Here is a 12,577-nt window from a genome sequence, read left to right as displayed (position 1 = left end):
TAGCAATATTGACGTAAAAAACGCATTTTTTTTTCTATAGAAAAAGCACTCTTTTTTTTTTAGGTATTTGATGTGTTTGACCAATTAGTGCTTTTAAGTAGAAGCAGAAGCATACGCATTTTTTCTGTATGATGTCACTTTAATGAAGTTCTTTTGTATCTCCGTCAGGCAACTCAAGAACTAGGATTCAAATTAGTATGTAGGCATATAACGGGTCAATTGGCATTGCGCAATTATAGTTTTTTACATTTCATATCAATTTTTCAGTGAGATCTTTTATTTTTGAAGGTAAAAATCTGAAATAAATATAAGAAATATTTAGAAGATCATTTTCTTGCCTAATTTTACTAGCTTACTTAGTCTATTATTAGAGGCTTCAAATCAAACAGGTGTGGGATCTAAGAAGATATTGAGGACTCTCATGCAAGCAGGGCGAAGCGAGTAAGGGCCAACGAGGTTTATCCGAACCTCCTCTGATGAAAAATTACACTATATATATAAGGTGAAAAATATTTTTTATGTATACATAGTAGATATTGAACCCGTGGACTTCTTTATTTATCTACTTCTTTATATTTTTGAACCCCCTTAGTTTTAATCCTGGCTCCGCCACCGCATGCAAAGCATACATTTTGGAGATCAAGAAGAAAAAAAGAAGTCACCAGTCTTTGGCAAAGTAAATCAAGTCAATGACAAGTATTTTACATTTTTACTTCAAATATCTGCCTTCAAACATAATTTTAGCTAGTAAGGACCACAGTGTTATCAGCACCCCATTTTTTCCAAATCAATAAAATTTATCTAACATCTATATTTGCAAAATGTTCAATAAAAAAAAATGTTTAATAGCTTTTATTTATAGCAAAAATCAACCCATAATATACTAATATATTGATATTTTCCTAGTATTTGTGTGTTAGAAGATACTCCCTCCAGATCAAAAAAAGAGTCCACTTAGCTTTTTTTTCTTGGATAAAAAAAAGAGTCCACTTAGCAAATCAATAAAAAATTAACCTTGTTTTTTCATATTTGCCCCTATTAAGTGTTATATGATCAAATTTTAATGCCTATTTAGGGGTAGTTTAGTCAAATTACCTATTTTTGTCTAGGAAATAGTATTTTCTTAAGGGATGTGAAAATGACTAAGTGGACTCTTTTTTTTATCCGAAGGGAGTATCAATTTGCACAAGTTAATATTATGTACACCCGCTAGAAGAGCTACTCATCATATTACTGACCCCAATCTACTTGCAATTGAGAAAAAATTTGTAAATAATATTTATTGCTTGACAAAAGAAGTTTTCCTCCATCCAATCTTTTTTTAAAAGTTCTGAGTAGGATGATCCAAATATTTGATTCTCAAATTTAAAAACCACATAAAATATACTTCCTCCTTCTTATTTTATATGAGGGTGTTTGATTGGACACGATTTTAAGAAATAAAAGAAGACTTTTGAAACTTGTGGTCTAAAATAAATCATAGAAATTCTTGTGCATTTTGATAAAAAGATAAATTTAAAATTGAATTGTTACTAAATATAAATATAGATAAAAAAAAATGTGTCGTATAAATTGGGATGAAGGAAACACTGCATATCACAATCCTTTATAATTGAGGAGATTATCACAAATTACTCGTGGACATTAAAAAAGACAAACCAGCTGGAAAAAAAAAAAAAAAACTGGTAGCCGTAGCCTTGTAACCTTGTTTGAAATGCTAGGACTAGTTTTTATGACAGCAAATAATAAACTATGTACAGCAGTTTGATGGGAAGTGTGAACAAAGATTTGTTAAAACTTAGCTACCTTGAAACTATCACTTGTAACCAATAACCATTCTTGAATCCACCTTTTTTTTAACCCTTCTCAAAAAGAGAGAGTGATTTCAATATGCAAGTTGAAAGAATAATTAATGGTCTTGGAGAGAGATAATAGTCAAAATACCCCCCAACGTTTGACCAAAATGCCAACTACACACCGAACCTTGCGGGTCCTATTACCCCCCCCGGACAAATTTTTCGAGCAAAATGGCCCTTTTTTTGCCGATGTGGCGAGAGCGTGAATACACCGCCCGGCTGGCGCGTGACGCCTTTTAAAAATCGCATCGACTTGTTTTGACGCCAACTAAGCTGCCACATATGATGCCAAGTAGATAAAATTTGAACTCCCTCCATTTTTAGGCTACTTCATCTTCATCTTCACCCTATTTAATATCCATCCCCATTTTTTGTTGTCAAAATAATATCCATTATAAACGAAAATCTCAACCGAAGAAAATCCACATATGATTCCGAACAACTTGTTAAAGAACAACTTTCCACCATAAACGAAAATCTGAAGAAAAAAATGAAAAAATCAAGAAAGAAAAAGGAAAAAACTGAAAAAAATAAGGATGAAAAATCTAATCTTGTTAAAGAAAATCTGATTGGAAGTTACTTGTTTGGAGTTGCTACTTGTTGCTTGGTTGGAGTTATTTCGTTTTTTTGCGCGGATTGCCCTTGCGAAATTATTTTTTTATTTTATGCCTCAGAAATGCCTTTGCGCCTCCCGTACTTTTAGTTAAACATAACTAAAAGTCCGCCGGAGGGGGCACAAAATTTAAAATATTTCAATAAAAAAAAATAAACTTTTTGGTAGTTTTTGTAGTTTTCAGCTTAACCTTACTGGTGGGTGATGGCCTTGATTTGCCTCGCCAAAGTACTCACACTTAAACTCACCGCACATGCATGTGCATTTCGCTTCTTATTTAGCCGATTAAAACTCAACTCATTGCACCGCATGTGTATTTCAGCTTTGTTCTCATCTTTGTTTAGCTTATTAGCAAATTAGTGCTTACAAAATATTATAGAAAATTTACCTATCAATACGCAAAGTTTGCCTAAGGAGACAATTGACATCCCTTGAACAAGGGTGGCATCATCATTGCGACAAAACAATTGTTATTTCTTCATCTTTAATTAGAGATTTGATTAGTTCTAACAAAAAGATTGAAAACAATTCGACATGAAGCCTTTTACCCCTTTACTAGGTCTACCTAGCGCGAATGCGGTTTAATGGAGCTAGTCTGCCCCTCAAGGCAAAGTCTGCCCCCTCCGGCAGACTTTTAGTTAAACATAACTAAAAGTCTGCCGGAGGGGGCATACAAAATTTAAAATATTTCAATAAAAAAAAACAAACTTTTTGGTAGTTTTTGTAGTTTTCCAGTTAACCTTACTGGTGGGTGATGGCCTTGATTTGCCCTCGCTAAAGACTCACGCTTAAACTCACCGCACATGTACGTGTGCATTTCGGTTCTTATTTAGCCGATTAAAACTCAACTCATTACATCGTACGTGTATTTCGCTTTCGTTCTCATCTTTGTTTAGCTTATTAGCAAATTAGTGCTTACAAAATATTATAGAAAATTTACCTATCAATACTGCAATTTTGCAGCTAAGGAGACAATTGACATCCCTTGAACAAGGGTGGCATCATCATTGGGACAAAACAATTGTTATTTCTTCATCTTTAATTAGAGATTTGATTAGTTCTAACAAAAAGATTGAAAACAATTCGACATGAAGCCTTTTACCCCTTTACTAGGTCTACCTAGCGCGAATGCGGTTTAATGGAGCTAGTCTCGCCCTCACAGCAAAAATCCTCGGCGTACTTTTAGTTAAACATAACTAAAAGTCTGCCGGAGGGGGCATACAAAATTTAAAATATTTCAATCAAAAAAAATAAACTTTTTGGTAGTTTTTGTAGTTTTCCAGTTAACCTTACTGGTGGGTGATGGCCTTGGATTTGCACAAGACTACTCACGCTTAAACTCACCGCACACGTACATGTGCATTTCGCTTCTTATTTAGCCGATTAAAACTCAACTCATTGCACCGCATGTGTATTTCAGTTTCGTTCTCATCTTTGTTTAGCTTATTAGCAAATTAGTGCTTACAAAATATTATAGAAAATTTACCTATCAATACTTTTAGTCCCATAAAACATAACTAAAAGTATGCCCCATAAGGCGTAAGTTTTCCTTAAGGTATAACTAAAAGTTTGCCTTATAAGGCAAAATTTAATGGGCAAACTTTTATCTAACCGGCAAGATAACTTTGTGAAGGAATTATCAAAGTTATCGCTTAATCAAGATACTTATGCCAAGTCTGCCCATAAGGCATAAGTATGCGTCCCAAGATAACTTTGGTAATTTCTTCACAAGTGTATGCCGGGGGGGCATAGCGAAATTTAACTCTGCCTTGCGAATTTTTTTTTTTTTTTAAATTTTTGACTGCGTGTGGGTTCGAACCTGGAACCTATGAGTTTTAGCCGAAGGGCAAAATTTAAAGATTTCAAATATGAGGGCAAAATTTAAAGACCACCCCAAACGAAGGGCAATTCGGGTATTCCGAGTTATTTAAGACTAATTCTTTGAGTTGATTTGGGGAGAAAATTAAACTCCATTGCTAAGAATTTGGAGAAAGCTATGAAGAACACCAAATGGGTTTCTCTAAATTCTTGATTGTTTAATCAAATTAATGGATGAACTTTGTTCTATTTGGTGTTAGGAAGCTTCCTTTCACATTTGGGTTTGTTTGGATTAGATTTGAGCAAGTTGGTGTGATTTTTTTTTCAACTCTAGTGAAGATGATGATGATGATGATATTGTTGATGAAGATGAGAGGAGAATTGGGTATGGGGTTTTCGGATCCTTAATAAAAATGGAGTATGGAAAATTGAGAGTTTTTTTTTTTTTTTTGAAGAAGAAGAGTAGATGGATGGAGGAAGGGGAAATTAATAAAAAATGGGGCAAAATTAAACACGTGGCACGTGGGCCCGCGTGTGGACAACCGCCATTTAATATTTGGGGTTGGCGATTGGATCGCACATCAAAAAAGGGCCATTTTACTTGAAAAAAATTTGTCAGGGGTAATAGGACCCCCGCAGCGTTCGGTGTGTAGTTGGCATTTTGGTCAAACGTTGGGGGTATTTTGACTATTATCTCGTCTTGGAGACATACTTTTTGGCATTTAGCAAAGAACAAAACTTTCAGATCAGATAAAGTTTGAATTTTTTTTTTTTCAGACAAAGTTTACTTCATTGCCATTTGAGGGAAACAGAAGTAGTCAAAGTTAAGTTAGGAAGAAATCTCTGAAACTCCATGGGAAAAACAAGTCCAAGAGATTCCCATTTGCTTGGAAATTGACTTTTCCAAGACATTTTTGTACTAGAATCTTGAAAAAACCCAATATTGAACTTGGGTTTTACATATTGTGATCCCCATTTGCTTGGAAGTTGACTTTTCCAAGATATTTTTTGTACTAGAATCTTGAAAAAACCCAATCTTGAGCTTGGGTTTTACAGATAGGGATCCCCATTTGCTTGGAAGTTGACTTTTTTTGTACCAGAATCTTGAAAAGGGTCACTCTTGAAGTGGGGTTTTCTTGTTATTTTGATATCCATTTTACAGATTGAGGGAGTGATGGGGGAAGAAGCCAAACTTCAAATTATTCATAATGAGGAGGAGGAAGTGCAAGAAAGTAAGCATAATAATGGGATATGTAGTTCTATTTGTGCTCCAGTTAACTGGTTCAGAATGCTTGCTAAGGAATTGCATTGGAGTTTTGTGTTTGGTGTGGTAATTGTATATGGTATAAGCCAAGGACTTGGTGGAGCTTTTTCCCTCATAAGCACAGAGTACTATATGAAGGATGTACAAAAAGTTCAGCCTTCTGAATCTCAGGTTTATTCAGGAATAACTTCAATCCCTTGGATTGTCAAACCTCTATGGGGTCTTCTCACTGATGCTGTTCCCATTTTGGGGTATCGTCGCAGACCTTATTTCTTGTTTGCGGGTAAAACTTGCAATGCATTTTGCTATTTAGTTTCCTTGCTGATTTAGAAGTTTCTTGATTATCTGCTAGTTTAACTGTAGTTAACGTTGTTTCTAGGCTGATAGCTTGTTGATATCTGTCCCAATAATATTGTAGTGCTACTTACTAAAGCTGGAAAATCCTCATGTTATTAGTGGACTTATCAATAAAAAAAGAAAACTTTTAGTGGACTTACGCCCACGAGTAACTGAGAACCTTGGTACAAAGGATAAGATCCAGATGTGACATGTTTTCCAGAACTATAGCTAAACTTCTCTGCTCTTAGCCTCAGCTGTCATTAAACGAAAGAAACTCATAGAATATGCTACTGGCACATAAATATCTCTTTATCTAAAGAGAGTACTTATCAGTATAGCTCAAAGCTATAGAGCACCTTCTCTATTTGCTTTGTTCTGTGTTTGTTTGGAAGAGAGACACCCAAGGATGTGCCCTCGCGGTCAGTGAAGTTTGTGAAAACCTTGGAAACTAGGTTTCGAATCCCCATAAGGACAAAAGACACCTTTCCATCTGCCATTCTGCCTAAGTTTTAGTGGGTAGAGTTACCTTGTACTTGTGCTAGTGCGAGGTAGCAGCTAGCCTATGTAATTTTCGAGATGCGCACAAGCTAGCCTGAAACCATAAGCATAATGCAACTTGAATAAAATCAAGTTGTATGCTGTGTTGGTTGGATTTGATAGGAGGCCTGTGGTTGGAGATCAAATTTGAGAAGTTTGACAAGATTTTATGATTGGTTTTGTAGTAAAATTCTGTGGGGTGGAGTTTTTTTGGAGAAGTAGGAACAAATGGTGGCATTAGCACGCTAAAAGTAAACATTGGTTTTGTTTTTTTCCCCTTAGGAAAGAACATGCAAGTAATCCGCTTTGACCAAGACAAGTTGGTGTGTCATTTTTATTGTACACTTTTGGTCATCATCACTTTCTTCAGTTCTTATCTTTTTTTTCTCTTTTCTTTCTCTATCTTTTCTAACGTAAGCCTTCAAGTTGGTTCTTCAGGGTGAAAACCAAGTTTTTCTAGAACCAATTCACAGGCCCATCATTCTTTTGTATGAGTGCCAGTGCTTCCATCAGTTTATGCTGTGACTTCCATTTGGTGAAGCATGAATCACTCATCATGTGAACCATTTTATATTCTATAACGCTGCTACAGTTTACAAATTTAATTTAAAACTTAGGGAGTAATATTAGTTCCAATATTTGCATATAGTGGTCGATCAGTTTCTATTCCCTAAGGCAATCAAAATATTGAAGGAACAAAAGGACAATGGAACTTCAGCAACTATGGGTAATCATGCATTACAAGGGAGAATATATTCCTTTGGCAGTCAAGAAAGCCTTCCATCTAGGCCGATAGTTGAAGTTCGTTGCAGATTTGATATTCCAGTCCAAGGGAAAGGCTGATTTCATCACCCAAGGACAAATATATTTTTGGTGAAGTTGGAGCATATGGATGGGAGTGTAATAATAATAATACAACAACAACAACAACAACAACAACATTCTCAGTGTAATCCCTCAAGTGGGGAGTGTAATAATAATGTATGCGTATAATTTAGTATGAACCAAATATATGTATATAATCAGGAGTCAGGCTAAGAAATTCCATAGTCAGGGGAGTTATAGCAACAATTAATTTGTGTAACATAAATTGGACAACTGAGCTTGGGCTTGACGTGTAGTAAATTCAACAGGTTAATTAATTATAAATGGTACGCATAATCAGCACGATTAATAATCTTTGTAATATTGTCGCATTGTGTGAGTACAGACAAGCTGATAGGTAATGCTTCCACACATTCTCAAGCTTCTATTTATCTTTAGTTTATTCTTCAGAATGTATAAGACTTGTGTCCTCAATATGTTTTATGCTATTTAAATAAGGATCCTGAATGCATGAATATAAATTCATGCGGACTTTTAGGCTATGTTGCTTAGACTCTCCAAAAATGTTACCCCACCCGTGTCGGATCCTCAAAAAATGCACTATGCGGTACTTTTGAAGAGTCCGAGCAAAATAACTTTTAGGTTATCCATATAGTACTGGCTCATTGGAATCTTCCCCAGCCTTCTAAGTTGTAGTTAGTGCAAGCGGTATGAACGGCCCTTGGTGTTTTGATGGAAAACTCTTAGGCTAAGGTTCTGGTTTAGGTTCTCTGCACTTTGATTAGCATGCTTCTCATATTCTTTAAGAGTTGGACTACAAAATTATCTAATGACTTAATCAAGGAATTAGTTCGCCTTCCTGAATTTTAAGCAAAAAAACTGATAAAACTATCCTCTGCACTTGATGGTGCTTTTTCCACGTGCCTGCACCCCAAGTGAATATTGGTTGAATGTTATGGAATTTCAAGTGTGGCGTGCCAATTTTTCTTGACAACCTTAGCATAACTTGGTTAGTCAATCGACGTGCAGACAAAAGTTAACTCAATGAAAAAGCTAACTTAATATCTTCTCTGTTGATTATTTCTTTTCTATATTTGCAATTTTTCTGTTCTTCTATCAAAGCATGACGTTCAATGATTTCAGGCTCTCTTGGAATTGTCTCCATGCTGTTCTTATCGTTGCACAAGAACTTGCATATTGTGCTTGCACTGCTCTCCTTGACAGCAGGAAGTGCTGCGGTTGCTATTGCTGACGTGACTGTTGATGCATGTGTGGCGCAAAATAGCGGTTCTCATCCTTCCCTTGCAGCTGATATGCAAAGCTTATGTGCCTTGAGTTCCTCAATTGGGGCACTAGTGGGATTTTCTTTAAGTGGTATATTAGTTCACTTACTTGGCCCTATGGTTAGCTTTCTATCCATAATTTAAACAACTTGATATATTCATTATGGGAAGTCTAGTGATGGGATAATTACTTTTTTGGACCACCAGAAAACTAATAGCCGGCAAATATATATATATATATATATGGGATAATTACTTTTTTGGACCACCAGAAAACTAATAGCCGGCAAATATATATATATATATATACATATCGTATACATCAATATACATATAATAGACATAAGCAATGTATATGTTTTGTATAATTTGGCTAGTGCCCGTAATTAATTTCGGCTGACGGGCCAAAAATGAAAAAATCCCATCTCTAAATATAGTAGATTACTTCTGAATCATTTTCTTTGAAAAAAGGGGGTGTATGGCTTATTGTCCATACCAGCCGGGCTTGTTGTTTTGGTAGGAGTTCTGCTCAAGGAATCTCAGACATACGACTTTGCTTATCAACAGGTACTTACATCTCATCTCACTGCTTTTGTGAACAGGTCAGTCTCTAAAATCTTAATCCTTCCTCAGGTAAACCAGAACTTAACTGATGCTGCCAAGGCTATGTGGAATACTTTGAAATGCCCGGAAGTTTGGCGGCCATGTCTATATATGTACTTGTCCTTTGCGCTGAGTGTAGATATCCAGGAAGGAATGTTTTACTGGGCAACAGATTCAAAGGGAGGACCACATTTTTCAAAGGTGCAAGTCAAGTACATTTGAGAATAATAAATTCCTTTTAACTTACCGTTAGCCAAAGGAAACTAATAACGCATTTCAAAAATATCCTACTTATAAGGCTTTAATTAGAGTGGGATACGTCACACAAGAGAAGTTCTGCATAACTGAAAGTATCATCCACTAACAACACCAGACAAATGATATGAGGACAAAAACAAAGAAGTTAACCTGCTTACATGCCAAGCCAAATGTTGCTTACCTTATCAGCTATACATACAGTAGGCTTTCCTATCTTTTCATTTGGCATCTTGTTTTGACTTCTCATCAATATTGTTACTGCATCAGAAAACCTATGATCAAATTAAAGTTAGTTCTTTGTACTCTTTTGGGGATGTTAAGTAAATAAAAGAGTGCTCTCTCTAACAGCTTAAGCTTTAAGATGAGATTTAGTCACACACTTCAACAGGGGATAGCAAAAGTTGATTGACCTGATTGATTGCACTTTTCCTTCTTCCTATTTCGTGTAACTTCTCCTATGCGGAAAGAAAGAAGCCTAAATGAGATATTCTATTAACCATGCTTACTTTTTGGGCATTATTGGTTAAGGAACTCACAATGGAAATGTGAAATTTTGTAAACATTTTTTTCCTGCAGGAGAGTATCGGATATATATCAGCAATGGCTTCCATTGGGGCACTATTGGGGGCTATACTATACCAATATGGATTGAAAGACCATTCTTTTCAAGACCTGCTCTTTTGGATTCAGTTACTATTTGGTCTGTCAGGAATGCTAGATTTGGTGCTGGTGTTACGTTTAAATTTGAAATTTGGCATACCCGATTATTTCTTCATGGTGATAGATGCAAGTGTATCTAAAATGGTTGGACGACTGAAGTGGATGCCGCTTCTTGTTCTAAGTTCCAAGCTCTGTCCTCCTGGCATTGAAGGCACTTTTTTCGCCTTGCTCATGTCCATTGACAATTTTGGACTTCTTACATCAAGATGGGGAGGTGGATTGTTGCTTCATTTCTTCAAAATTACAAGGACTAAGTTTCATAATCTCTGGCTAGCCATTTTGATAAGGAACATTTTGAGAATTACTCCACTTTTTGTACTATTTTTGGTTCCCAGAAGTGATCCTAACTCCTCCATCCTTCCTGATGAAAAGTCGGATTCAAAAGAAATGACTGAAACCCCAGCAACTCAGAATGAAAATATCGAACTTGTTGCTCTGGTTCACCACATGGATAGATAGTGAATCATACATGTTCTTCAGCTAATCTTATAGAAATAGTTACCGGGTACAAATTTTAGACCCCGCCCATCATAATTTTTTTGGTTTAGTTTAGATGGTAAAAGTTGTTGGATAGAAGGTTCATTTTTCTCTGTAATTTTACTAGTTTTTGTCACATTGACAGCAAGCATGTGAAAAAGAAATTACACCGTCTGTAAACTTGCAAGGCACTTGCTTCTTATGGATTATATAAGAATAATGTGATCCACACACATTCAGCTTGATGATTTTTTATCATTTCATGCTCAATTTTTTTCTGCAAGTATTGGATGTAATTTTTATTACATATGTAAATTCTTCTATAGAGCTTGAAACTGTAGAAATGGATTGTTTATATGAAACCCCAAAGATGCTCTACTTTCTGCTAACTATATTTGTTAACCTATCCGGCTTCATTATTTTTGGGGTCCCTCAGAAGAGTTGCTACAATTTCTTATCTTGTTATTCTATTTCTTTATGTTCTAAAGATGAATGCCTTTTCAAGAACTCCCCCTAGTTTGTTTGGAACCTAGAGTAATGGAAAGGAAAGGATGAGGATAAAATGAAAGTATACTTTCCCTTCTGTTGGTTAAGAGGGAAAAGAAAGTAAAAAAAAAAAAAAGAAAAGTATTTTTCCTGTAGCCAAACAGTTAAAAAAGAAGTTTTTAATTGATCTGATCTTTTTCCCCCTACTTGCACTTCCTTTTCTTTCCTTAGTTTCCAGGAAAGTGTGGTTAGAAATGGACATAAACAACTTTTAAAAAGTGTAGTTAGAAATAGACATAAACAACTTTTCCTCTGTGAACCTCACCTTCCTTTTGGCCTTTTTAACATGATCATCATTATTCTAAAGATCTATTCCCTCTTATCTACGACAATTGCTTTCTTTTAATGTATTCATCCCTTTGTTGCTTCATTAACAAACTCCTTAAATAAAGCTACCCAACTTTATTATCCTAGTTACCCATGTATCATTTCTTTAAAAGGGGGATTTCATGAAGTTCTTTATAAGAATTGGTTTATCATTTTCTATTTGCTTCAATTAGTTCTCTCTACTTTTATCCATGACTTGGAAATTTATGCTAGTCCTAGCATGGCTAACTACACTAGTTTGTTCTACGACGTCTTCGAATAAGGGAGGAGAAAGTTATGTTCGCGATGCATGCAGTGTGACTCGATACCAGGACCTCTGCATCCACTCGCTAACATCATTCTCGAGCACGGCCAAGGACAACCCTAGCAAGTGGGCCCGGGCCGGGGTCTCGGTGACAATAAGTCAAGCCAAGGGTGTCACTCAATCCTTGTTGAAATTGAGGAAACACAATTCCTCGAAAGGGAGAGGAAGACTTGCTATTTTAGACTGTGTTGAATGTTTGCAAGATGCACTTGACAATCTTCACAACTCACTTGGCGTGCTAAGAAAACTTAGCAGCCAAACTTTTAATGACCAAATGGCAGATGTGACCACTTGGCTAAGTGCTGCTCTCACTGATGAAGACACTTGCTTAGACGGACTTGAAGACAAAAGGAGAAAACAGGTTAAGTTACTCTTAAACAGAGTCACAAATGTTAGTTATATCACTAGTAATGCACTTGCTTTAGTCAACAAGCTTGCAACAACTGGACCACAATGCTTAGAAAATTCATAGAACTTAGAGATTTTTCTTGAACTCTATGAATTAATTAGTAACCTTGTAACTGGCTGCTATTAATGATTCTAGTACACTGATAATCTAAAAAGAATCTTTATATTGTCAGTGTATATATCTTAAGATCCTTTTATTTTAATTAGTTGGTGGGTGAGTGGAACAGGGGTGGGGAGGTTCAGAAAATGTTACTTGTATTCTCTAAGTGACTCTTATGTACCTATGTTGGTGAACTATTACTTCCTTATAATACCATTTGGTAGTTGTTTTTGTCAATCTTACTTTGTTTTCATCCCTGAGAATGATTTGCAAGAATGATCCCACAAGGATGGTCTTGA

At 35.8% G+C, this 12,577-nt stretch overlaps 3 protein-coding genes across 6 annotated transcripts in view; 2 read left to right on the top strand and 1 right to left on the bottom strand.

The window, feature by feature from the left end:
• The window catches only part of LOC132045745 (uncharacterized), a 46,890-nt gene extending 37,127 nt beyond the window's left edge, over nucleotides 1-9,763 (bottom strand). The window contains exon 1 of the mRNA XM_059436327.1: nucleotides 9,759-9,763. The gene's annotated coding sequence lies outside the window, so the exon portion shown is untranslated. The remainder of the gene's footprint in view (nucleotides 1-9,758) is intronic.
• Nucleotides 5,461-10,846, top strand: LOC132045744 (probable folate-biopterin transporter 2). Of its 4 annotated transcripts, XM_059436322.1 has the most exons (5): nucleotides 5,461-5,834; nucleotides 8,396-8,655; nucleotides 9,007-9,102; nucleotides 9,169-9,339; nucleotides 9,973-10,846. In XM_059436322.1, the coding sequence occupies exons 1-5, from the start codon at nucleotides 5,462-5,464 to the stop codon at nucleotides 10,573-10,575; spliced, it is 1,503 nt and encodes a 500-aa protein (XP_059292305.1). In that variant the 5' UTR covers nucleotide 5,461; the 3' UTR covers nucleotides 10,576-10,846. The 4 variants fall into 4 exon arrangements, with proteins under 4 accessions (XP_059292305.1, XP_059292306.1, XP_059292304.1 ...); XM_059436323.1 differs by lacking the exon at nucleotides 9,169-9,339; XM_059436321.1 differs by having other exon boundaries at nucleotides 9,007-9,339.
• A 637-nt stretch (nucleotides 10,847-11,483) lies between these two features.
• Nucleotides 11,484-12,499, top strand: LOC132045734 (pectinesterase inhibitor 6-like). Its single transcript, XM_059436310.1, has one exon. The coding sequence runs from the start codon at nucleotides 11,658-11,660 to the stop codon at nucleotides 12,240-12,242; it is 585 nt and encodes a 194-aa protein (XP_059292293.1). The 5' UTR covers nucleotides 11,484-11,657; the 3' UTR covers nucleotides 12,243-12,499.
• Nucleotides 12,500-12,577: the final 78 nt, after the last annotated feature.

This window comes from Lycium ferocissimum, unplaced genomic scaffold (genome assembly GCF_029784015.1).
Source record: "Lycium ferocissimum isolate CSIRO_LF1 unplaced genomic scaffold, AGI_CSIRO_Lferr_CH_V1 ctg78, whole genome shotgun sequence".
Lineage (NCBI taxonomy): Eukaryota > Viridiplantae > Streptophyta > Magnoliopsida > Solanales > Solanaceae > Lycium > Lycium ferocissimum.
Note: the sequence above shows the minus strand (reverse complement) of the source record. Positions and strands in the feature narration are given on the sequence as shown.